We start from the raw sequence: 26,099 nt of genomic DNA, 5'->3' as shown, positions 1-26,099 counted from the left end.
AAACTAATTTTATTCTTCTCACTTATCCATCTCATTCATGCATTTTATTGCTTAATGATGTTAATTTAAAAAATCTATTTTTCATATCAATGATGTAAGCAACAGCTAGAAAAGTGGATGAAAAATAGCAATTAATATAGGATCAAAGTCACTTAGATCTTAGAAATTGTTATTCGATTTGAATTCATAGTAAATAGATTGAATAATTATTCCACTGAACTAATAAAATTTAGATCTGATCGACTATGGTCAATATCATCCAACTCAGAAGAGGGACCAGGCAGAAGTCACAGCATTTCGGTAGGAGAACCTCAGGCTCTGCTCTCGACCACTATCTGCCGGCACAAGGCAGCCAGAGCAGCTCCAATGAAGGGTCCAACCCAGAAAATCCACTGTAAACAGCCAAATAGTTCTAAATAATCATAACTCAATCTAAACCAAAAAAAAAAAAGTAAATTAAAAATAATTCATGTAGTTAGGCCTACATGGTCATCCCAGGCATGGCCCTTGTCGTAGATAATTGCTGCTCCAAGTCTCCTTGCAGGGTTGATTCCAGTTTCAGCCATGGGGTGAAACAGGAAGACGATGAAGCCAATAGGCAAGAACAGCCCGAAGGTCACCGCAGGGTTGATGTGTCCATCTGAAAAAGACGACGACGACGACGATATATGACAAAGCACTTTATAGTCAAACAGCTTGTTGATGTTGAAAATGTGTTGTGATCACCTGAGATTCCGCCGGTGCAGTAGGCCAAGGCAAAGATCACGCCGCCAAGGGCCCAGGCAGTGGAGCACCTGGAGCTGGACTCGACCACCCCCGTGACGGTGAGCTGCATGGCTATGTAGAGGAAGAGGAAGATGGTCATGAACTCAGCGATCCCGGCCCTGTAGAAGGACCATGAGCTGAGCTCGGAAGGATCAAACAGGGGAACTGGCGGTGGCTCTGCGTTGTGCTTGTCGGTCCGAGCGGCCGTCCCTATCGGCTGCATCTCTGAGAACTTGATCTCTCTTAGGCGCTCGTCCTCTTCCTTCCCTTCCATTTCTTCCTCTTAAACAAGCACAACACTCTGCCTTGGACAGAGTGCTGATTTCATTGACCGAGAGATTAATTAATTAGCATTTATCCGATCTTCGCGTGATGATTAGCTATCATGTGGGATCAGGAACCGAAATAATTGACTTTGTAAGGGAGAATTGTTTACAAATTTTTTGACCAACAGTTCGAGCTTTCCTCTCTTCACTCATCCTCTTCATTGTGCCGACACTCAATTCCTAAACATAAATCGTACTTGCCTGATCCATACCTTGCAGGGATCATGCTCAAGGAAGGAAGCTAAAGATGTTCAGAGGACCGAATTAAACACAGAGCCCACAAGGCCTATCAAGTTATAATACATTTCATTTAATAATGTACTTTTAATATATTCGTTCCATTTGAGATTCAAATTCTGATCAGCTTCCAAAAATGCTCCATATCCTACTGAAAAAAATTACACTAAACGAGATGAAGATCATCGCCGAAGCTCATCATGATAATCGTAGAAGTCGTAGTCATCACTGTCCTCTTCCAGTTCCTCGTAAACACTGCTGTAGAAAGCATACTGCTGCCGTATCATCTCCTTCAGTGTCAATTTGCCGTCTCTGTTTTCATCAGCCTGGACATCAACCGACTAGTTGAGCTTGAGGTAGAAACACAAGAAGAATTATTGCCTAACAACTCACTGGAGAAATATCGATTTACCTTACGCATCAAGTAGTTAGTGTAATGCGTGGTGTGGGAAAGCTCCCCAGGGCAGAGTTGATGAAGTATAGGCCTTAGTTCTTCAGCTGTCAGAAAACTAGAGAAGAAGAAAAAAAAACAAAAGATCGTCTGTAATTTGTTCCTTTATGTTCTCTTTTTTTTTTTTTTTTTTTTCCATTTTCCTTTTGGATGAGAACTTACTCATCTTCGTTGGTGTCTAGACTTTTGAACTCCTCTTCTACGTTGGCCGGTTGGCGTTGGAGGTGCTCGTCGTCGTACTCGGAGTAAGTTCGGAAAATCTGATACGCTCGGTCGCCAAATTCTTTCATGTCTAGTTTCCCATCTTCGTTTTGATCCATTTCCCTGTTCTTATCAAGAAGAGATCAGGTACGCCAATGCTAACTTGTTCTCTTATTCCTTTCCTTTAAAAACATTTTGGCAACGAAAAGTTCTACCTCAGTTTTTCGTTCAGCAACCAGAGTATGATTTTTGGGTTCAGACTGTCCTCGGGAAACAAGAAACTACAAGAAGATCATTCATTTGTTTTTTTGATTAATTTTTTTGAGGAAAGATTAAAATCAAGTAAGCCCGAGAATTTGAAAGAAAAGAAGAAGAAGAAAAATACCTTTTGAACTCGAAGGCGTTGAGCGATCCATTGGCGTCTGAATCTGCGTTGGAAAATTGTTCTTCCAATGACGCAGAACTCCCTGGATCGTTCGTGTCCCGCTCTGTTCATTAACGAGGATCTGATTTACATAAAAAGGAAGGTATTTATACGCCAAGAACAGGGATGATGTCGAACCGTGTTCTTGGTCAGGGGCGTGGGTCGTCTCGAGCTCTTGGAGCGTGAGTTCGCCGTCGCCGTCGCCGTCGCGCTGCGCCATCTGGCGTTGAGTGCGGTGGACGAGGCGGTCGACCGCCTGCCGCTGAAACCAGACCTCGAGCTCGTGGTGGCTGATCCCTCCGTCGTGGGGGAACCTGTCGAGCATGGGGAAGAGATACGCCAGCCTCTCGGTGAGGTTGAGCCGTCCGTTCTGGCCGAAGTAGTCCTCGATATTTATGACGGCGTCGCCGCCGGCGTCCACCTTGCTCGGGTTCTTCATCTCCTCGAGCTTCCGTTTGAATGACTCGACGTCGAGGAGGCCTCCCTCCTCGACGCGGCGCTCGAGCTCGGCCAGCAGGGGGTCGAAAGCCACGTGGGGGAGGTGGGCCAACCTGCGGTTGTGCCGGCGGCGCGTGGGGGCGTGGTTGGGAGACGGGGAGAGGGAGAGGAAGAGAAGGAAAGCGACGGCGAGGAGGACGTATATCGCCCCCGCCTTTGCCATTCTTGCCGTCGCCGGAGAAGCTTCTCCGACGAGGGGCCGAACTTGGCGGGAGATCCAGCGGTTGGCGGGGAAGAGATCTATTTATAGTTAGATTCTGTGAAATGGGACCGATGCTAAACATAGAAGGTGACAAAAATTGACAGACATCCACAAGAGTTTAAATTGGATGCAATTTTTTTTTTAATGTAAATATATAAAAATATATATGTACTTTATATATATTTATATTATAACAAATTACATAATTAAGATAAAAAGTATGGATATTATACTTACTTTGTGTATAATTCCTTTATGGCTTATTTAATGACATATTAAATATTTAATATGTTGTCCTCTCCACTCCTCTTAAAGGTTTGAAAGTGTTTTACTTAAGGAGTGACCGTATGAAGTTGTCATTCGGATAACAAATTCTATTTTTTTTACCAAAGTTAAAAGTATTATATTTGCCCTTGGAATATGATTGAGTTAGTTATTGTGGAGCAAACTTTACTGAAGTAGATAAGGATCGAATCTCAATGAAGCTGAAGCAATACCCTCCCTTATAGTGGCCAATTATAATTTCTTAATTTGTCTCTTCATAGATGATCGTGAGATCGTTGGAATAATAGATTTCATCTTTTACTGAAATTAAAAATGTTGTACTCACTTTAAAAGTTTAAAAGTGTTGTAGGTTTACCGCCTTATAATTTTATTAGTACTTCTATTTTGAGATGAAGATTATTACAATTAGAGAGATGATTATTGATAATCATAAGCACTTAAATATGATGATAAATTAGTCCAAATAAATATTGACAATTGTCTAATAAATTAGTTTTTGCATTAACTGGAAAATACACTTGGAGGTGTTGTGGAGTACATAAGATCAGCCATCCACGCAATGGCTTGATCTGTTGTTCAGCTATGAATTATCACTATGCGTTTACATGTAAAAATATTAATAATAATATGAAATTTCCTGTTTTCTTCAGTATTTTTAAGCAGGTTTTGTTTGTGGCTCCTCAGAATTTGCCATTCATCTTCTTGGCTCTGATCATCAATTCCACTGAAAAATTTTGAGCAGAAATCATCAGTACCAACTGCGCAAGACTCATTGTGGGATATTGGTTTTGAGGGTCGGAGATTCTGGACAATAGTGAGCAAAGGGGCTCCATCTGATTTATCTGCAAGCTGAGTGGCACGAGAGCAGAAGTCTTCAAAATCTTCTGTAGAATGTAGAAAATATGGAGGAGACAAAAATGGATTCAGCATTGACGTGAGATATTCGAGAAGAAGCATCTTCGAAGGAAGATGAACTAACCCTTATCTCTGCAGTAAAAACAAATGGCTAATGATGGGTCTATCATGTCTAGTGGCAGGTGACGCACGGTGCTGAGATCAATCTTAATCGATAGGCAAAGGAGAAAGTTCAAGTATGTAGGAAATTAGTGTGGGTTTACAACATACCTGCATTGATATGAAGAGCAATCAGCTTCCAGATCGTCCTTCTTGGTATCAACAGCCTATTATAGATAGTAATTACTACAATAAGGAAATGATAAGGAATAATAAGAATGCCAATCAGTAAATTGTCTATGATCACAATGTAAGACTATGCAACATTCCCAATTTTAAAAATTGGCTTCCTGATTTGAAGTAACAATATCACTTACTATGCTGATCATGAAGGTGTGAAATATTAAGGCAATAATATACAGTAAGAGTGTCAATAATATACATGAACCTTCTCCCTTTATTGAACTAATTATATAACTAATAATATCCAAATCTCTTAAATCATAAGTATGTTAATAGAGAAAGGTTCAATATCTAGAACCGTGCAGAAGTTTTGGTCTTTGTTTGGAATAATGAATTGGAGTTGAAGAAATAAAGAGATGAAACATAGAAAGGAGATATTCTCTATACTGAATATGGTTTTAAATTTTATACCATACCGGGTAAAACGGTCAAAACATATCATTCTTATAAATTACTAAAACTTGATATAACTCAGCACAGACAATGCCTCCTTCCTTTGCTTCACCTCTTTCATCCTTCAACCTTCAATCTATCACCAGCGCCATGCATCAGAGCGTTGACATGATACTGAAATAATATCTTTCCAGTTAAAGAGTGCAACTACAACATACTTCGAGATTTTGAACCTTGGGAAAATTTGATAAAGACATAGCCATATGAGAAATCTAATTCAAAATGTCAACACAACAATTTACATTGTTAGATTGGGCCAAAATTTAACAAATCTACTAACAAAGAGACCTGCAAGGAATAAAGTCAAAGAACTTACATCGGGATGAACTTGAAGCCCACTAATATAATTCAAAAAATGAAGAAACCACAACTCAATTCTAACAAATGAATGCAACCACCAAACAGTAATCATCCAAAAGGTGGAAGTCATGTAATAAAGAGAGGCTGAGACATTGCTCTTAATAAACCAAGGACTTAATGTCAAATATGAGTATCTAGAAGGATCTTTTGGTTCACCTATGTGAATGTGGAGTGGGCCACATCAAAGATTCAAGGGCCTAATCCTAAAGGATATTGACATATGGCATCTAATTTGTAGGACTGTCCTTCATGTAAGTTCTCTAGTTAGACAAATGAAATAGCCAGTTCATACTTGTCCACTTTATAATTTCTTCTAACTTTGAGATGAATAACAAAAGTGCAAATTCAAGTTATAAACAATTTATGCCTTACACAAAAGACAAACAAGATCACTAAATATTTGAAAATATATTTTAAAACTGTTTTTATTTTGAAAATGGTTGGGGGCTGTTCAGACTTTTCAAAACAAGAAAATTTTCATATAAGGATTTTTTAAAAAAGGAAGAGAAGAAAACAGAGAGCTCTTGGGATAATCATGGGAAATGCATGTTTGATTTACTGTCATATAGTAACCCCTCCATCTGATTCTGAGCGACAGATGGTTTACTAATCGGTCATGGTTGCCAACGCAATTCTATTTTGGCCCAAGTGGTGCAGCTAATTGGCCCAACTGCAATGAGCGAACTAGAACTTTGAATTGGTGTAAACTAGATTATCTAACAATCCAATGACCCAAGACATACCTAGATGTGTTCAACTCAAAAAACATAGCCCAACCAAAGAGACCGACCTCTATAAGGACTAAGAGTGGACAAGGTAGAATCACATCAAATTCATTTGTGAGTTCACAACAAGAAATCAAGTCGCTTCTCTCCCTTTGAGCAACATCTTTCTTCCTCCCTGCAGACAAAGCTCCAACCACTGAATTTGTGTCCGCAGATGGCTAGATTTAGATGACTTCGTCTGTCAGTCAAGAGAGCCATGGGCTCTTCTCGGCAGCAAAAGAGTGGACAACCTCTTTGGGTCCTCAGGATATTTGCTGGATACTAATTGCACACCAGTGGTAGGAGAGAAAGCGACTATGCGCTTCACGACCGTTGATTGCTACAAGTCAAAAACATCATTCCGACCCACCAACAACCAAAATTTACATCATATGATTGTACCCAAATCAGTTTGCTTTTCACCCAAAGAAATATGCTAAGAAACATCACGACCTTGCTAACAGAGAAATCCTACCAGCTACTTTAACGTAAGAAGAAAGCAAGCAGAAGACTATATCCCTCACCAGTACTCAGGTAACAGCCTCGCAACTAAACGGATCAAAATCTCCTATTTACCCAGAAACAGATCACAAAACTAACAATTCGTTCAAACAATCGAGATTCTCGTCCACCAAATCAATCGAAAACAAGCGATCGGAATCCAGTGGAACGAGGCGAAGAAATGGAATCAGCCGCAAGAAGGGAGTTACCTGAAAGCAAGCAGGATCAAGACGCCGGATTTGGCATCGAATGCCGAGGCGAATCGAAGACGTCCTCCAGGGCATCTCATTAAATTTGATTTTGTCCTGTTCTGATTTCGCAAGCAAACGCCGCTAAGCCGTCGCGCAATTGAATTGAACCGGTCACAACTGAACCGGACGGTCCGGACGTGGGAAGCGCTTAACCAAATTAAGAGTGGATTACTCAAATGATCAAATCACGAATCTCTGGGTCACAATCCGGATATCCTACAGGCCTAACCAACTTAAGAGTGGATTACTCATTGCTAATCACATCTATAAACTCACAAAGACAAATGAGACATTGAGCAATTAAGAGGGAGAATTCGAATCTCAATATAAATAAATATTTTAAAACATAACCTCTAAATTAAATTTGTATAAATTCTATTTTAAATTTATTTGATACATGAATTAAGAAAAAAATCATCTATTTTTAAGATGAATTGGATGAAATTTAAATTTTATATAAATTATATTTTAAATTTATTTGATAGATAAATTAAGAAAATAATAAATGAGTGATTAATAATTTTAGTTTTTCAGAACAGTTTGAAATATAGCAAAATTAACTTTAAAACTAATTTCTTTGGGTTTATTTTTAAAACAAAGAATTAGTGGTAATTCGATTAGTTCTATTTTGATAAATTTAAAGTTAATATGGGACTTGAATTTGCTTTTATCGGTTAAGTCAATAAATATTATGTAAAATATTTTAAATTTGATACCTAATTTCTAAACATAGTTTACTTTTTCTAGAAAATATTTTTTAAAAATCCAAACTAATTAATAATTAAAATTTTTAAAATTTAAAAAATATTATTCCAAACGAAAATGGTGATTGGAAAAGTTAGCACATGCGGTTCCACAATTGACAATACACGTTCCCCAAGTCACGTGCGGTTCTAGCAAGCAGATCTTGACAGCAAGCCACTATCATCATCTCCAATTAAACGCTCATATCTTTGACACGTGGTCCAGAGAATTTAACAAATAAAAATCCCACCCAGATTCAACGGCGGAGACATCGCGTCTCAACGAACAGAGCCACGTTCTATTGAATCGACGCCGTTCACTTCCCAACACGTTATCCACTTCATTCTCTCTCTCTCGCGCCTGAACAGTCTCCTGACTTACTTTCTGTTTGGTGGGCCCCTCTGTGGGCCCCGCAGTGATAGTGGAAAGAATGTGGAAGAGCTCGTCGGTGAGAATTTGGGTAAAAAGTAATTTAGACGTAAAATCCAGCTTGACGTCAAAATCGCCAGGCAACAAGGAAGCACGCCACTGCTTCTTTGCACTTCGCACAAGTCTACGGAGCGGATTGAATTGATTGGATCGAATTGATTGCGACAGGATAATCGATTCCTCTCTCCACTTCCGCAAGAAACCTCGGTACTGGCGTCGACTTGTTGATTTGTTGTTCCAGTGGATTTGCTGTGCTTTTTAGCTTAGTTTCGTGTTGGGAGCTAGGGTTTCGTCTGTGTTCCTTGCTCGTTGGAGGCGAGGGGGGAGGTAGGATGGGGAGTTGGGTGAGGAGTTGCTTGCAATCGGTGCTGAAGATGGTGAACTCGGTGATTGGGTTGTTGGGGATGGGAATGATCATGTATTCCATGTGGATGTTTCGATCCTGGTACAAGCACTTCGATGGTTTCCCCTCTAGCTTCGATTCCTCTCCTCCATGGTATGCCTCTTCTGGTCTTGTCTTTCTTGTAACCTCGTATTGTCGTTTATTTTTCTTGTCGTTGATGTGAATGTTGATGATTGATGGTAAAAGTTTTCGAGATTGTCTAGTTTTATAGTTCCTTTTTTTCACTGTCCCGTTCCAGATTTGCTGTTTTATTTACATTTATCATCTCTTTGCTTAATTTGTGTGGTTGTCTTTACTGGTTTACTTGGTACATTGATAGTTGGTAGCTCAAAGAAGAAAGTGAATTTCATGGGAAAATAGACAAAAAAAAAAGTGGATGGTACCTTTATGTAGATGACACAGGTGATATCAGTACATGCTGGAATCTGATTTCAACAACACCGGCCCTCTAGATTTTCACTGTCAGCTAATTATTTGGGATTCTAATGTTGCAGCCGATTGAGAAGATTGTGTAATTTATCGCGAAAATTGTTCTTATTTTATACTTTCTAATGGTGGTATAGTCAACTATGCCTATACTTATGTTACATTGAGCTTCAACTCTACCATATATGCTGGAAATTGTGACGATGAAAAGTTGTGATGGAGTTCGACCATGAGTGCGCAGATGCATGATTATTCTTTCTTTTTGTGGATGCTACTTCATATGTAAACTTTCCATATCATATTAGCTAATTTATTGCACGTCCAAACTAATGTCCTACCTTGATGCAGGTTCATTTACACTTTTCTTGGTCTGGGCATCTTCCACTGCTTGATAACCTGTGCTGGTCTCATTGCAGCTGAAACAGTTAACATCCACTGTCTTTCTTGTGTATCCTTAAGCAAACTGAGATCAGATTTTTTTTTTCCATTAATGTTTGAATGAATCACATAATGTTGTCATTACTGCCATCTCTACTATAAAGGTATTATTTATTAAGTTAGAATTTGAAAATTGTTCTTTGTTACATATCTATCTTCTTTTTATTGAAGAATCAGAGTTTTGTTCATGCATCATTTCTGTTGTTATGGTTGGGTAAAATAAGCTAAATGTTTGGATGTTCTTGTGTTGCTTGTTGGTTACATACACTACTTGCAGCTTGTATTTATATGTTTCAGTGTGATCCTTTGTGTGAGAGGAGGACTATAGACTATAAATTTGCTTCCTAGAATAGTGCAATGCTCAGAGAGATAATTGGGAGAAAAGAAGAAAATATTGTAAAGGAATAGATTAAAATATAATGCTCCATGTCTACCATCAACTGAACTCCTAAATTCACTCAACTCTTTAACTATAATCTCGCTTCTTATAAACTCATAACCCATTGATTCATTTAAATGGTCGGTTGACACTACTATGATGAGACTTGAACTTCAACACCACTTACTGATGTTGACCAGGACAGTGGTATTTCTATCTTTGTACTGTATCAATTTGATTGACCAAATTTCTAAGAGGTACTCTACTTGGGGTTATAGTAAGGATTCTTTTTCTTTTAAGATTGACTTTGATCTTAGGTCTTGCATGACTGAGTTATGAATTCCTTTTATGATAACAATAATAATTTTTTTGGCTCGGATAATAGCTAATGTGGTGAGCTAGGATCTTCAAGATCACCTGATTGTGTCAAAATGCAAACTTGATAGATTTCTTCTCCACTGTAGTAGATAGAAGTATAATTTGTACATAGTATTTTGCATATGCATCTTAATTCCTGCTGCATTCATCAATTGTGTTTAGAGCTAGTGTGTTATTTCTTGTTTCACTTTAACCAGAAATATAGTACATGTCATTTGTCTTTCTGCTAATCCTTTCGGAAAGTGCAATTACTGCTGATATATATCTGAATAAAAACTGGGAGGAGGTATGTATTTCTCTGAATGATTCTTTTGTTGGATTCTCTTTTTTATTTTGTGTACTTCACATGTCTTGTTTTATTCTTTCTCTACATCAGGATTTCCCAGAGGATCCAACTGGTAAATTTGATGAGTTAAAGAAATTTGTGAGATCAAATCAGGAAATGTGCAAATGGATAGGTTTGCTAATTGTGGCTGCACAAGTGAGTATCTTGTCCACACCTGCACTGGAAACAAAATTTGATGTTTTGTTCTAATTATATTGAACACAACAATGGAGGTTCAACACATGGTTATTTGGAGTTTTTGTGAAAATAATGGTGTATTATCTTGTTGCTATCTCTAGAGCTTATGGACTTCCTGTTATTTTAGGAGGATGTGGTCGTGTACTTTATAGATTAGGCCACAAGTTATTTCTATTTTTCCTGTTAGAGTGGGCATACCAAAGTTTATTTCTATTTTTGTGTTTGGGTGGGCATTACGAACTTGGTTTTGATGCTTGCATCCATGACCATCTCACAATTTGCATTCAGCCATGGTAGGAGTCACACGGGAGAATTTATAATTGATACCAAGGGCATGTTTACATAAGAAGAAAGAAAATATTTCTGTGGGAAGGCATGATGTTCGAGCTAATTTCCTTAGCGTAAATGAGATAGTGGAAGGAACTTGGAAGATCTTTCATGGAATGCACCAAAGCAATCAATTTCCGTCGAAAGCATAGAGCAAATTACAAGTTTGCCCTAGAGAGTGTAGTGCAGCAAGTGGGAGTCAGCAGCAGAGGCATAGGTGGGCTTGGGATTGAGGTTATGGAGAAATTGGAGCTAGAAAAAGGCATCAGCAAGCTCTGGATGCAGACATCGTTGAGCTTGGAATAGAGATTGGTGAGGAATCAGATCTTGGAGAGAGGCATCATTGAGCTTGGAATAGAGGATGGGAAGGAATTAGAACTGGGAAATGCATCAGCAAGCTTGGGCAGAGGTGTGGATGAGTTCATCATGGAGGTTAGGGAGGAACTGGAGCTGGGACACAGGCATCAGCAAACTCTGGTGGCATCTGCAAGCTTGAGGGGAGCTTAGGGCACCCGTGGATGTGTAGGCCAAGCCCAGAGGTTGCTGTTGAAGCCAAAATTAAAGATGCTTAATTTTTCCCAGCTTCTTGTTCTCCATGCTGTGTCTATTGTATGCTGCAGTGATGCTTGCCTGTGGAACTACAATTGGCTTAGGTAGCTGATGAGTATGGAGCGCTTAAGAAGCTAGCTTCTACACAAATTAGTTGTTGGTTCTTTCATAATCTCAATCCTAATGAGTTTGTATCCACTCAAGAATATACATTTCTACACAAATTAGCTGATGACTATGGAGGACTGGAGAAGCTAGCTTCTACACAAATTGCTGCCATGTGACCTAGTGATCATGGGTTTAAGCTCTACATTGGCTGGATCTCCGTGCACCGGACTGCCTTTTTCATAATCTTAGTCTTAATAAGTTTGTATCCACTCAAGAACATACACTTCTAGTAAATGGTTGGGTTTGAGGTCAGCAATAGCTCAAGGTGAAGGTGTGTACAACTAAGAAGGTTGAGGCGTTGTGCCAAGTAAGAGGATAATTATGTAACTTGTTTTCATCTTCTTTCATTGTTCTTATTCCTTTCCTTCCCGAGTAATAAAGGATCAATTCCTGGCATTTCCACTCAATTTCTTTCTGCCATCACTCAGCACTGTGGAATTCTGATCCAGTTCCCATCTTCTCAACCAAGTAAACAGAGCCTATGTTCGTGTTAGGTTCACATATTTCTTTCACAGTTACTAATCTGACCTTTTTTCAGTCAATCAATCCCTTCAATTTTATTTGCGATTTTATCTTCTAAGAAACACATCCTTTGCTGTTTTCCTGTCCACCTCACCTGCACTTCTTGTATATGCCAGGCTCACTATCCCTTTAGCTTATGTGGTGCTTTCCTTGCATAATGGAGGGGGGAGGCAACTAACAATTTCATACAGTTCGATGCTCAAACATTATTAGATATGCATTGTTTTAATTTGCAAGAAAAAAGAACATTATTTTGGCATCAAAGACTCTTTTAAAATCTATCACATTTAATTTGGATCGTTTTTAAATAGTGTTGCAATTTTTGTCTTAGGCATTATCTATCATCTTGGCTATGGTGCTAAAAGTTCTTGGCCCTGACATTGAAACCGACTATGACAGTGATGATGACTACATCCCTGCTAGGCTCCCTCTTTTGAGAAACCAATCTCAAACAGCTCAACCCAATTTAACTCTAAAGAACGATTCCTGGAATGTAAGTGTTAGCAAGAGAATGACAAGCTTGCTGCTTGATTCTAAGGTTCTTTATGTTGTTTCTCAGCTTTTTTTGTATTTTTTTTCTGTTTGTTGCAGGTCAAACTTTGAAAGAACCTGTGCCTCCCCTCCCAAAGAATATTAAATTTTGGTTTGGTGGAGACTTTCAGCGCTGGGATGCAAGTTACTTTTGTCTTGTGCTAACTATTTTAAGAATTGTTCCTAACATAGTACTTCTCAACTTTCTGATCCATCAGTGTAGCTCTGCAGTTTGTATCCAAGAGCGTGGCAAAGGTATTTTTTTATTACAGCCACCTCTAAAATAAAATTTGCTCTTCATGTTGCAGTTTTATTTCCAGAGATTTTACTTTTATCTGTTAACAAGCTTTGTACTTGGCCATTTGGTCCCAGTCAACTATAATCTCAAGTTTCTATTCTTCTCATCTTTCTTACGTCCAGTTCAACTATAATCTTTGATTTTGTTTGAACAGATTTGCAGTCAAGCTACTTATGATTAAATATATGTCAGATCATTTGTTGGTTGGCTTCAACTAGGAGAAATTATTAAGCATCCCTTTAATGAATTAGAGCCAATTTAATAATTTAAAATTTTACCTTGTGCGCAAGATGAAGATCTCAGTGATATGTTTGATTCATGATAATGATATTATTGACGAATGGAATAGATAGTCCATAGGATATATCTAAAATGCAAATTCGGAAAGTAGTTATGCTTTTAAATTTAGCTTAGTTATTTGTTTTCCATTAATTTTAAGCAATAGTTATTTTTATGGAACTTATTATTTTCAAAAAATATACTTGAGAGATCATTTAGGGAAAATGATTTTTCAAAAATACCCCGTCAGGGCTGTTGCTTTATTTTCAATTGGTCATAGGTTATAAAGATAACTATCTCCTCTTCCGTGATCTAATCCTCTACCTCTCACGGAGTTCCATCTCGTGTTTTTACCACTTTTTTTAACACGATGATTAGGGAAGGTTGGAGTTGACCAAGTTGAACCTATTGACAATGGTAGCCGTCAAGCCTTAATGTTTGTTCAAGTAGCAACTCTTAGGAAAACATGCACTAGATGAAGTTTGTTGGATATATATCTCAAGAGCATGGATATGAAATATATTGAGATCATTATTTGTGGACCTAAGAGAATTTAATAGTTCAGCTTTGAAGTTTAAGGGTACAAGCTATATATTAATTTTATAAATTATTTTATGATAAAAAGATAAATTTTTATTCAATAGTATATTAATTAAATTTTAAAATTGAAATTTCACCTTTCTTCCAAGTTGCATTTTTGGAGAGTGATGTGCTTTGGACGCAGGTGGAATTCCATAATGAATTATAAAGATTAATGAGGAACAATAATATAAAGTAAATGATAAAATTATAAGATGGAGAGATTAATAAAAAATAGAGAGAATTTGCAAGTTGAGAAAATAAAAACAAATGAATATAAATGATATTCGAGTAGTTAAAAAAATATATATAATATTTAAATTATTCATTTAAATTATTCGAGATTCAAATAGAATTGAATTATAATTTAAAATAATTTAAATTTGTGTTCAATTTTAATTTGAGTATATTTATATTACAATTATGAAAAAAATAAATAGAGTTCGGTTTGAATTCATGAGTAATTTATGAATAATTGAATAAAATATTATATAAATTTAAATTTGATTAAAAAAATTATCGAATATATTCTATTTGGATAATTTTAAATACGAATTAAATATGTTTTAAACCGGTTCACAAACAAGCTCTGCCTAACGTGGACTATGCCGTGTTGGACTTTGCACGACTGTACGAGCAATCCCCGACTGGGCCCGCATAGCGCGGTCGGTTTTACAGGCTGGGCCCGGTTAAAATTTCATGGACCGACAAGTCGCTTCCTCGCTCGCTTCCCTTCTCACCGCCCGCGGCTTCTGTCCGTTCCGACATTTCTTCAGTTCATCTCTCTCTTCCTCCTCCAGGCGACCGCGCCAGTTTCCTTCCTCTACCTGACGCTCTCTCCCTACTCTTCCATCGCCCTGATCCGGACAACTGCTCTCTCTCCCCCCCACGCATGCTGATTCCGTCCCATCCTCGCGCGCACGATCTATGATCCGTAGCTACCATGGCTTCTGATGCAGTCCCCATCCGACTGCAATACCGTCACCTGGACCAAGCGGAGGTCGAACTAGCCCATCTCGACGGAGATTCCGGCCCTCGAGTCAATGGATCTGGGGTTAGTATTCGCGTCTCTTCTCCCTTCGCCGCCGAAGGCGCCTCGCCGACCAGGACAGGAAGTAGCTTGAAAACGCTGATCCTTAGTTGCATGGTCGCTGCCGGCGTTCAATTCGGGTGGGCTCTGCAGCTCTCCTTGCTGACGCCTTATATCCAGGTGCAACCCGTTACCATAGATCTGATGGCTGGCACATCAAATTATGGTGCTTGATAAAGAATTATTGGATAGTTATCTATACCGCTAGGTTTAGTATGTTTATCTGGTGATATTCACTCATTGTTTAAGGTATGCTATGTGTTCTTTGATGAGTTATGAACGAAGGTTGCATTTCAGCAAAATGAAATTAGTGAAATAAGCTGACACCTTCTTTTAGCCTTGCAATTGCCTGAGTGATTCTATTGGTGGAGGTTCGGGGTTGCAATCAACAAATGTTTTACTTTGGTAGATGGAGAAAGTTAACAATATCAGGGTCTTTTTATCTAAAAGTCGGTATAGTCAAATGCAAGGAATATCAGGGCATGGTGACCAACCGATAGCCTCGGTGGCACTTGGCAATTGGCATGCCTAGGCAATAATTCAACTAGAAACTGAAAAAATATTGTTTTTATATATCTTCAAATTAAGTAGAACATGTAGACATTATGAAGGTTCTTAATGTTTATAGGTAAATCTTCATTCAATCGCAGTGAAGTCACAAGACGCTTCAAGATTTTTAATACATGACTGTTCACACATAATATGAGATTGTTAACTTCACTATGTGTGGATCCAACAACAAAAGTCTTGCAGCCTCTTTATAACCTGAACACTAGTCTTGGTACTTTGTATGCTGGAACCACCATCATGAAGAATGATTTGTAGTTCAAAAACTATTGACAGTAAACAATGCATCAAACTAATGATTTGTAGTTCAAAAACTATTGACAGTGAATAATGCACCAAACTAATCGATCTATCCTGGCAAGTGCTAAGTTTTAGTGGAATGAAAGACCAATGAGTATGGCATAGAAAGATGACCAATGCATGAACAAGGAAATCTTATTATTTTATATAGCAGTTGAAGTAAAAAAGGAAAGCCTTGGAAAATAGTTATGAACTTTGAGGATCCTTCATTTTCTCCATGTCAAGTGTTGGCAATTGTTTCTGGGAAACTTCACAAAGGTGAATAATTTTTTGCAATTTTCAAATTCTCTTCTTGGCAATTTGAGTAATAATGAACAATTATTTTCTACAATACTTGTCTTCAATTGTTTGCAACTACTTCACTAATACTTGCAATTTTTCACCTTTTTGTGGTTTCTCTTATCTGATATATCTTCACAAGCTTGAAGCTCTAGTAGATGCTAAAATGTTTCTGGTTTTTATTATTGATTCTCCACTTAGATTTCCTCGCTGAAAATTTTTATAGCTATAAATTAACTTAACTTTGATTTTTGCAGACACTAGGAATAGATCATGCCTTTTCTTCATTCATTTGGCTTTGTGGACCTGTCACTGGCTTCATTGTGAGTATTCACAATTTATCTAGTCATGGCTTGATCTGAATACAGAAATTGGTGTATTTGTTAACTTTTTTTTTTTATGGAAAAGTTAACGTGAAGATTTGTTCTATGAATACCCTGGTTGGAATTTACATTCTCACAACTAGTTTGATTGATGTCAATGCTTCCATGTCTTTTTTTTTTCTTTTCAACTCAATCATCCTTTTGGAAATAAATTTGAGTATATTTTTATTACTATCTCATCATTGTTGTAATCTTCTTGATTAGGCGATATACAAGATACTTTCAGTCCAAAACATCATATCGATTGTCTTACTCTATGGATCGAAAATAATTCTTATCCTAGATTTTATAATTGGGATGCCATATTTCTTGAGATGATCATGGTCTTATGTTAATCAAGTTTGTAACTATGTTTGCTTAAATATTTAACAGTTAGAATACAAAAGATGATGTTTTTTTACCCTTCCAAGACTGATGAACTGAGCTATTATATTCATGGTTTAAAATTTCAATCCGTGTCGATGTTTTGGTCTCGGACCAGAATGATATGGTTTCGCTACTGTATCGCGATGTCCGATACAATTTCGGTACTTTTTAAATTTTTAAATATAAGTGTATATTAATTTTATTAATATTTGATTGTTAAATATGCTCACTATTAATATTATATTTTGAAGTGTTGAGCTTGTATTTAATATTTTTGTATAAAATAATATCTATTAAATTTTTATAAAAATAAGTCCGCACCCTTGCGGAGGGTCGCCACGCCCTCCTCAACCTAGCTCTGACCTTGCGAAGCCGCCACGAGGTCGCGACGGCCTCGCGGTGCCAGTCCCACATCGAAATGGAAAATGCCATCGGTTTTGAGCGGCATGGAACGACATTTCATACCATGATTATATTATATACATTTTCACATATATTAATAATTTCAAATACTTTCTTGTAGCCAAGTGCATCTTTATCTCATTTAATGGCTATACTAATCCATTTCTAGCTTTTTCTCTTGTCTTTCATTTTATTTATTTATTTATTTTTCATGTGCTTAGTTGCCATTGTTCCACCTCATGGGCAGCATGGTGTGGTTTTTTTCTTACTTCTGATAGTTCCTTCTAACAATTTAACCCGAGTATCTTGGCCTTTTTTTCCCTTCCAATTTAGCTTCTCTTTCTTCCAAGGTTCAAAAACTTAAATCGTGTCAAAGTTTCGATCTTTGAATGGAACGATACTGTTTCGGTATCGTGCCAATGTTTTGATGTATAATGCTAGTAATGGATTGGAATTGAAGAAGGAAGGAGATGAAGCATAGGAAGGAGACATTATCTGTATGGAGCATGGTTTCAAATCTTGTACCATGGCGGGCAAAAGAGTCGAAACATGTTATTCTAGTATATTATTGAAACTCGATACCACTCAGCATAAATAATGTCTCCTATCTTTGTTTCATCTCTTTCCTTTTTCAACCTCCAATCTGTCACTGACACCGTGCAGTGGAGGGTCAGCAAGATACTGGAACATCTTTTCAGTCAAAGACCGAAAGTATGACACGATTCTAGATTTTGAACTTTGGTTCCGAGTGGTATCAAGTTTTGGTGATTTATCAAAATGATACGTTTCAACTGTTTTTGCTAGCACACGGTACGGGATTTCAAACCATGCTTCCTTCATTGTTTACCCCTGATATGGTAGGGTCTAGTAATTTGGCCCTAGTCATATGCAGGTATTTTCCCAGGAAGCTTACCTGCAGCAACGATAGCTTACCTGCAGTAATGATGTCCTTGTATCTCAAAAATGAATTGTTATGCCTAAAGTAGATTATGTGGAAGCCTCCAATAGGTTAACTTTGGTTTTGCACTATGACCGAAAATACTGTTTCTTTAGAAACACTCATTACACCTGTAACATTCCCTTAAAACAACTTAACTACTAATCTACCACCAGTAGTAAAAAGGAAAAATTGTTGATGTATCACAATAACAAATTAAAAACCTATTGGGTTTTGAATACTACATTAGAAACTTTTGTATTGCATCGATAGTCCTTGAGTTTTCCTGAAATATTATAAATTTTTGTAGAATAAATCATCCAAATTTCTTCCTTAAAAGTAAAATTAAAAAATTGTTGATGTTTCACAATAACAAATTAAAAATCTTTTTTTGAATGTTACATAAGAAATTTTGTATTGCATTGATATTCCTTGAGTTTTCCTGAAAGATTATAAATTTTGTTGAATGAATCATCCAAATTACTTGCTGGAGCACTATAAATGTAGATATTTTTGCTTCTACCCTTGATGATGAATTGTTTTATATATAGAATTTACCTCAATTTACTTCACTCAACCCATTTAAGGTTAGCATTACAATTATTTATCTCAGTATTTATTATTGCCTTTGTTTTATAATACATAGTATCTGACTATAAAGCCACAAAAGGAATTTTTTTCTTTTTGCTACCTTTTTCTGATTTATAAAATTTTATTTTCGTAGGAAATTTTTTGCATTGTGGTACAAATGTAACAACGATTGGTCTAGAAATTTTTGTACTAGATGTTTGGTGCTTTTGCTTTAAATCTAATCCTTATATACTAAATCTGAAGACATCTGTTTTAACTTCTTTTTTTTTCTCAGGTTCAACCTTGTGTTGGGATTTGGAGTGATAAATGCCACTCGAAATATGGAAGGAGGCGGCCCTTCATTTTTCTTGGCTGCCTCATGATTTGTTTTGCTGTAAAATTGGGAACACTATCTGTTTCTTTATATGAATTAATTCACTGCCTTGATATATCAAATTTAACTATATTGTGATTTAGGTTACCTTGATTGGGTTTTCAGCCGACATTGGTTTCTTTCTAGGTGATACAGATGAACATTGCAGGCAAGTCTTATGTAATTACTTTATAACAAAGATCAATGCTCTATATTACTATCTGTTTCTCTACAAAATTGCAGTACTTATAAAGGTCGACGATGGAGAGCAGCTGCTGTTTTTGTGATTGGTTTTTGGATGCTGGATCTGGCTAACAATACAGTTCAAGTATGTTTCTACAAGCTCATCTATGCTTCCATTTATGCATTGCTCTAGTGCTTTTTCTAGTTGTTGGTAGCCTATCAATCACCACAGTTTGTTGTTGGTCAATCTTCCACATAGTATTAAAGCTGCATGGGGTTGCATTGCAGTGAAATACCAAACTTAGTCAGCCAATTATGCTTTATCGAGAAGAAACACAAATATCTAGTGAAGTTATTTGTTGGATTAGTATCTAGTAAAAACAACCTTTAAACTTCATGAATTTGTTTAATTGGGAATAAATATTAAACAGATAAAGGTTAAAGAGATTGGATTATTAATGGCATAGGAAATGAAAGAATAGTAATAGGGTAATGTATAACTGACATCATATTTGAGATGTTTAGTCTTGCAAGATTTTGGAGAAATGTATGACACTTGTGTATAACACTCTGAATCACAGTAGAGAACTTATTGCATTTAATATGAACTGTTCTAATTTCTTTTACGTACTGGATTTCAGGGTCCAGCTCGTGCACTTTTGGCAGATCTTTCAGGTTAAATATATCCATTTCTTCTACTACATGACTGATTAACACTGCTGTCTATTTTTTATTTACTGAAGATAATATTAATTGAAAAAATTCCATGTGTTGTGATTTGATAGGTCCTGACCAGTGTAATTCTGCAAATGCAATATTTTGCTCTTGGATGGCTTTTGGCAATATACTTGGGTTCTCGTCTGGTGCAAGTGGGCTTTGGCACAAGTATGCTTCTTAAACTCTGTACTTGAGTATTCTTTGCTGTATTTGATTTCCTTTTGGTTGACTGTTTAAGTATATAACAAATATATACACGTAGCTATAGCCACATAGATGAGCCTGTACATTCATAATTGTGCACAGTATGTACATTAGTACATATACATTCACATACATTTGGAGAGTACATAGATGGCATGTGAATTGATGTGTATGAATATGTAATTAAAGTACTAAATGGTTACATCTTTATTCATAAATATTCATAGCATTTTTAGAATTCCTCAGCTATGTAATATGGAGTGCGAAATGGTTACTTAGAAATTATTCACACATTGCAGTTACAAAACAGCCCATTTCTTCATCAAGCAGTGGGGGAGTCACATGTCTTTTGGTTTTGACTTTCTTATTGTGATGAAATCTTCAATCAAGAAAAAGATTTAGATTTCCATTTTAAGTTGCTTGTTTTCATTTTCTCCTCATAGGCAATCTAGGAAAGCCATGTACCATCAGCTATATACATCTAAAAAGAGTTTTGTTTTGGGAGAAGAATGGACCACATACATTAAGCTTTCCTGAAGAAAGAAAAGAAATCATTAGCAATAATCTTAACTATGACTTAAAAATCTACCTGTATGTTTTAAGCAAAAATAAGTATGACCTTGAGACTTGCAAGCCAAACCATTTTTTTTCAGAACTGAATTTCCAGTCTATACAAAGCCAATATTTTGTAATTCATCCATATACACCATCATAATAGTCAAGCGATTTTCTCTTGTAGGTGGTTTCCTTTTTTGACGACGAAAGCTTGCTGTGAAGTTTGTGGGAATCTGAAGGCTGCTTTTCTTGTTGCTGTGGTCAGTTTTTTATTTATTTTTTGTGAAAAATCTTAAACATGAACCTCATAACTTGTTGACATTCTTTTACTTGTACTTGGAAATTACATATTTTGGGAAATGTAGAAATAATAAGCCAATTACAACTTCATTGACTATACTTTTTTTTTTTTCCATTTAATCATCTATCATTGGCACTGAAATGAAGCTAACCTAGGCCAGTTGTTATTCAATTTGGTTAATGGTGTGATTATCCATGTATGTATAAAGGGATTGACTATTTGATGTATCATGCTATATATAACTAACTATTGTTCATACATCTAAGGACTCATCCACCTCCCTGTGGCCTACTGAGGAATATCATCTCTTAATTTCAAGGATGATTTCATCCTACTTATAAGATGCCTGTGCATCAGATAAATAACTTTATATTAAAAAAATTAACTCTCAGATATTGTTCTCTATACTTTGTAATACTGCCTGGCAAGTATTGCTGTTCTTTTTAGTAAAACTGCATGACTTTGCTGTCCAAGAGCCTTTTTTATCATGTTAAATGAATCCTTCATATAGCATCGTCATACTAATTGATTTCATTATCTTGACAATATGGTGATTAGTCTGATGACTAGTTGTGTTTTTTATTATCTTGTCATTTCCCCCTTTTCTTTCTCTCTCTCTCTCTCTCTCTCTCTCTCTCACACACATCTAATTTCATGTGGTGGTGTTTTGACTATGCTTATCTGCTGATAGGGCCATTCCAGTGTACCAGGCCGGTATGAATGCCCTATTTGCTGATCATTAAATTGAATTCTGAGAAGCTTTTGGTTTGATGTAGTTGATTGAATTGAAAAATACTGCTATTCTATTGCTGTTTATCTTGCTCCTTGACACTTCCATATAGCATTTTCTCCACTTCTTTATTTGTGTGGTTTCAATTCAATGACTCTTCAGATAATTTCATTGTTTGCAGGTTTTCCTGGTGTTTTGTATGTTTGTGACTTTATATTTTGCTAAAGAGATTCCCCTGGAACCAAAAACTGTGCTAAATTTATCTGATTCCTCACCTCTCCTGGAAGATCCAGGACAGTACCAGGGCCAATCTGGACAAGATGGGGAGAAGATTGATGATGGTCAAATTTCACATATTAATTCTTCGATGGGTGGTAAAGGTGTAATGGAAGATTCTTTGGAATTTGAGCACAGCAATGAGAGGGATAAAATTGCGGCCTTTGATGATGGACCTGCTGCAGTATTGGTTAACATTCTTACAAGCTTGAGACATTTACCACCTGGAATGCATTCAGTGCTACTTGTTATGGCTCTTACTTGGGTATGCCATTTGAATTGATGTTCATCAACACATCTTATTTTAATTTCACCTATCTTGCGGCTAGTGCTCTGCCTAATGGTTCACCTAAATGACCAACTTAATTTTTGTATACTTGTAGCTATCATGGTTCCCTTTTTTCCTCTTTGACACTGACTGGATGGGACGAGAAGTCTACCATGGGGATCCAAATGGGGATGTTACCGAACAAACTGATTATCAAACTGGTGTGAGAGAAGGTGCAGTTGGTTTGCTATTGAATTCAGTAAGATCCCATAAGCAAATAGATTTTACTTCCTCCAAATGTAATGTTTTCATGGATTCGAGTAAAACCTGTTTTAGTCATATGCTGGCATAGCATGATAAAGGTGATTCTTTGAATTGGAACATGACTTGTTCCAGTATGAGAGAAGCATGCTTTGCCACTGGTAAAAAGGTAGTACAGATGAGCATGGGACCACGATATGATTTTTTATATACACAATAAGCTGTTTCACTGAAGTTTGTGATTGCTTTATATCTTCCTGCAGGCATTGTACAGTTATTGTGTCCAGAGTACACTAGGTTGATAAGTTAGAGAATAATGTAAAAAAATCTGTTAGTCATGGTTTCCTGACATGGTTAAATTATATTTTGTTTTGCATATTAATTTTCAGATAAAAAATTAATAAATTCTAAAAAAACATTAGAATTTTGGTTGAAATCTAGTTGTGGAATGTAGTCTGTGCTCATTATTGAGCATGATGGTTCACCCATTAATTTAGTCAAACATTGAAGCCATATTTATTGAAATAATTTTTTGATTAAGATTTTACCTCCAACAGATAGTTCTGGGAGTTGGCTCTTTCTTTATTGATCCAATGTGCCGAAAAATGGGGCCAAAATTAGTATGGGCTATGAGCAATTTTACAGTCTTTATCTGTATGGCTGCCACTACGGTCTTAAGCTTACTGTCTATTAGCAAAGACTCGAAGCATATTCAACATGTTATTGGAGGCAACAATACAATTAAAGTGGCTGCAATGGTTATTTTCTCAGTTCTTGGTTTTCCTCTATCTGTAAGTGTCAATCTGCACAGACATATGTTTAAGACATTTTTATAAAATGTATCATCATTCATATATATATATATTCTATTTTATATGTCAGATAACCTACAGTGTGCCATTCTCTATGACTGCTGAGTTGACTGCTGGAACTGGTGGTGGACAAGGTTTGTTTGTGCAATCATCATCATCTATACATTTCCACTTGTTCCTTTTTTATTCTAAAGTGAAATTGATTCTGCAGGACTGGCTACTGGAGTTTTGAATCTTGCAATCGTCGTTCCTCAGGTTTCTTTCCTGTCTACTTTTTAGTAGTTATGACGTAATGAACAAGAACACATTTGACCATAAAGCTCCTTAAAAACTGCAGGCTCCATAAATTTTCTACTATACACTGTAGACTGAATTTATCTGTAGGAGTCTAGTTCAAACATCAAAGAAAAGCACTAGTTTTTTTTTTTTGGATTCCTTAAGTTAGATGCATACAAAATGAAATCTATTTTACACTCTTCTGGTAAATATGTTATTTTAAATTAGAACAGTGTTAAAAAATTTTATTATCTAATGCAATATACTATTTTAAATTAGCACGTGTTAAATTTTCTTATTTGGGCTGTTAAAATGATAATGTGATGTTGGCATGCCATTACATCTTATGGATCTTTGATCTAGAAGTTTAAAAGTAAATTTTTTTGGTAATCGGATTGGAGAGCAAATTAGATCTAGAAAGAAGATTATATTTCTAACATTTCATATTGATATGCACGTTAATCTGTCGGCTAATGTGCCATTACCATGCCAGCATCACATCATCATTTTAGTGATTAGAAGATGAAATTTAACTTGTGTTATACGTAAAAACAGTATGATGTGCTAAATATGAAAATGTTCTAGATATTGAAAAAAAAAAATTTAAGTATGCCATCTTACCCTCCACTAATAAACCATTATTCTAGTGAATGACCTTACAATTGCAATTTTTACTGCAGATGATTGTGGCGTTTGGTGCAGGGCCTTGGGACGCACTTTTTGGCGGAGGTAATATCCCTGCCTTTGCCCTAGCTTCCATCTTCTCTTTCGCTGCTGGCATTCTTGCCATTCTAAAGCTACCAAGTCTCTCGAGTTCCCATACTTCGGTCGGCTTTCACGGGTTTGGTTGACTTCCTCCCAACACAAGTTCTACAATAGGATTTTGTATGTTAATGCCTCATCCCATTCATATTCGTTCCAATTTTCTTTTATCATTTATAGATGTATCTATGTTGAATAAACATTCTTCCACCTATAAGATACATAGGGAGTTTAAGATCAATGAGCATACTAGTCCTTTCACTCTAGGATCAATACTTGGATATGAAGATTTTGTACTATAGCTATTCTTTTATCACACGTTTCTGAAATTGTTCGAATGATTCCTCTACCTGCCTTTGAGACACTAAATTAATTGTGTTTCGTCATGACACTTCAATCAATTCCAGTATTAATTGGTATCGATTATTTTTCTTATAAAGAAAACAAAACCAAAGTTGTCTATCTTCTGGCTGCCATACTGTGAGGTGAAGTCAACTATTTACATTTTCCTCGCAACTATTTACAATGTTTATAGCTTTCTTCCTGATCTTGATGCTGGCAGATTCTTTTCTCCGAGTTTGCTAAATATCACACCTTTGCAATGCTAACCTGATCATCTGTATCGATAAGCTAATCCACTAATGATGTTCCTCAATTTGCACTTCTTTGAGTAATATTTTCATGTGATGTTCAACAATTGTGATACAATATATTCTCTTCCACGAGCTTTGACAGGCCTCATCATCATTCAAAAGTTTGATTCAGTTAATTTAAAATTTTAATATTTTTATTTATTCATTTTAATTTTAAATTTCACAAATTAATTAAATTAAAATATCATCAGTACTGATATATTGTAATTAATCAATTGATATATTTGAATCAAATGTAACTCATTAGTTAATTTATATCAATTCGATTTGTTCGATTAATTTAGTAATCAATTGATTTTTATCAATTTGATTTGTTCGATTTTGATGTTAAAGTTTGATATTTGTAAAACAAAAAAGTGTAGTTTAATTGATGTCTATTTATTTGATTAGATCGGTTCGATTTTGAATCTGAATCGAATGTTCACCTCTACCAAAACCTACTACATAATTTGCCTCTTTCAAACTAAATTTCATTGATAGTCTTCTTATTGATTTTACTTGAGAATTAAATAAAGAAATTAATTATTGATGTCGCATGTTTGAGGTCTTTTCAAATTGTTAAAGCTCACGTAATTACCAAAACACACTCCGAATATACTGAATTTACCATTGCATAAATTTTGGACAAAAATTTTAAAAAAAACATCTCTTATTTTTATTATACTTAAAAGTGTATTGTAATTTTTTAAAAAAAATATTTTTTTATCACGAAAACACTTTTGTTTCATCACTATTATAATAGTTTTGATTCAAACTGTTATAGTATAAAATAAAATTCCTTTGTAACAGATTCGTTCAAAGCTGATACAATGTATAACTTTTGTTTAAAACTATTATAATATAGAGCAATTTGTTTATTATAGCTTCTACTAACTGTTATAGTAGTTTTAAATAAAGCTGATATATGATATAACAGATTTGACTAAATCTATTACAATTATCTTAG

The 26,099-nt window shown here is 36.1% G+C and overlaps 4 protein-coding genes across 5 annotated transcripts; 2 read left to right on the top strand and 2 right to left on the bottom strand.

Annotated features, from left to right (window-relative positions):
- Positions 1-225: 225 nt before the first annotated feature.
- On the bottom strand, positions 226-1,065 carry LOC141826817 (aquaporin PIP1-1-like). The gene is made up of 3 exons (XM_074714121.1): positions 727-1,065; positions 486-640; positions 226-392 (listed from the first exon to the last, which is right to left on the bottom strand). The coding sequence occupies exons 1-3, from the start codon at positions 1,037-1,039 to the stop codon at positions 312-314; spliced, it is 549 nt and encodes a 182-aa protein (XP_074570222.1). The 5' UTR covers positions 1,040-1,065; the 3' UTR covers positions 226-311.
- A 445-nt stretch (positions 1,066-1,510) lies between these two features.
- Positions 1,511-3,065, bottom strand: LOC141826120 (uncharacterized). Its single transcript, XM_074713370.1, has 6 exons — positions 2,543-3,065; positions 2,366-2,468; positions 2,196-2,261; positions 1,942-2,103; positions 1,741-1,837; positions 1,511-1,654 (listed from the first exon to the last, which is right to left on the bottom strand). Exons 1-6 carry the CDS (start codon positions 3,063-3,065, stop codon positions 1,511-1,513), a joined length of 1,095 nt encoding a protein of 364 aa, XP_074569471.1.
- Positions 3,066-8,214: 5,149 nt separating this feature from the next.
- Positions 8,215-13,136, top strand: LOC141826816 (tetraspanin-19-like). Of its 2 annotated transcripts, XM_074714120.1 has the most exons (6): positions 8,218-8,584; positions 9,266-9,365; positions 10,318-10,398; positions 10,489-10,593; positions 12,533-12,694; positions 12,793-13,136. In XM_074714120.1, exons 1-6 carry the CDS (start codon positions 8,421-8,423, stop codon positions 12,802-12,804), a joined length of 624 nt encoding a protein of 207 aa, XP_074570221.1. In that variant the 5' UTR covers positions 8,218-8,420; the 3' UTR covers positions 12,805-13,136. The 2 variants fall into 2 exon arrangements, with proteins under 2 accessions (XP_074570220.1, XP_074570221.1); XM_074714119.1 differs by having other exon boundaries at positions 8,215-8,584; positions 10,318-10,593.
- Positions 13,137-14,636: 1,500 nt separating this feature from the next.
- LOC141826623 (sucrose transport protein SUT4-like) lies at positions 14,637-24,921 on the top strand. Its single transcript, XM_074713886.1, has 14 exons — positions 14,637-15,098; positions 16,382-16,447; positions 19,078-19,176; positions 19,260-19,324; positions 19,399-19,483; positions 19,980-20,013; positions 20,124-20,223; positions 20,999-21,074; positions 22,027-22,386; positions 22,505-22,648; positions 23,208-23,441; positions 23,533-23,596; positions 23,674-23,717; positions 24,419-24,921. The coding sequence occupies exons 1-14, from the start codon at positions 14,832-14,834 to the stop codon at positions 24,587-24,589; spliced, it is 1,809 nt and encodes a 602-aa protein (XP_074569987.1). The 5' UTR covers positions 14,637-14,831; the 3' UTR covers positions 24,590-24,921.
- Positions 24,922-26,099: the final 1,178 nt, after the last annotated feature.

Source organism: Curcuma longa, chromosome 4, assembly GCF_044706935.1.
Source record: "Curcuma longa cultivar G26 ecotype Majalengka, Jawa Barat chromosome 4, ITB_CL_G26_1.1, whole genome shotgun sequence".
NCBI classification, from domain to species: Eukaryota; Viridiplantae; Streptophyta; class Magnoliopsida; order Zingiberales; family Zingiberaceae; genus Curcuma; species Curcuma longa.
Note: the sequence above shows the minus strand (reverse complement) of the source record. Positions and strands in the feature narration are given on the sequence as shown.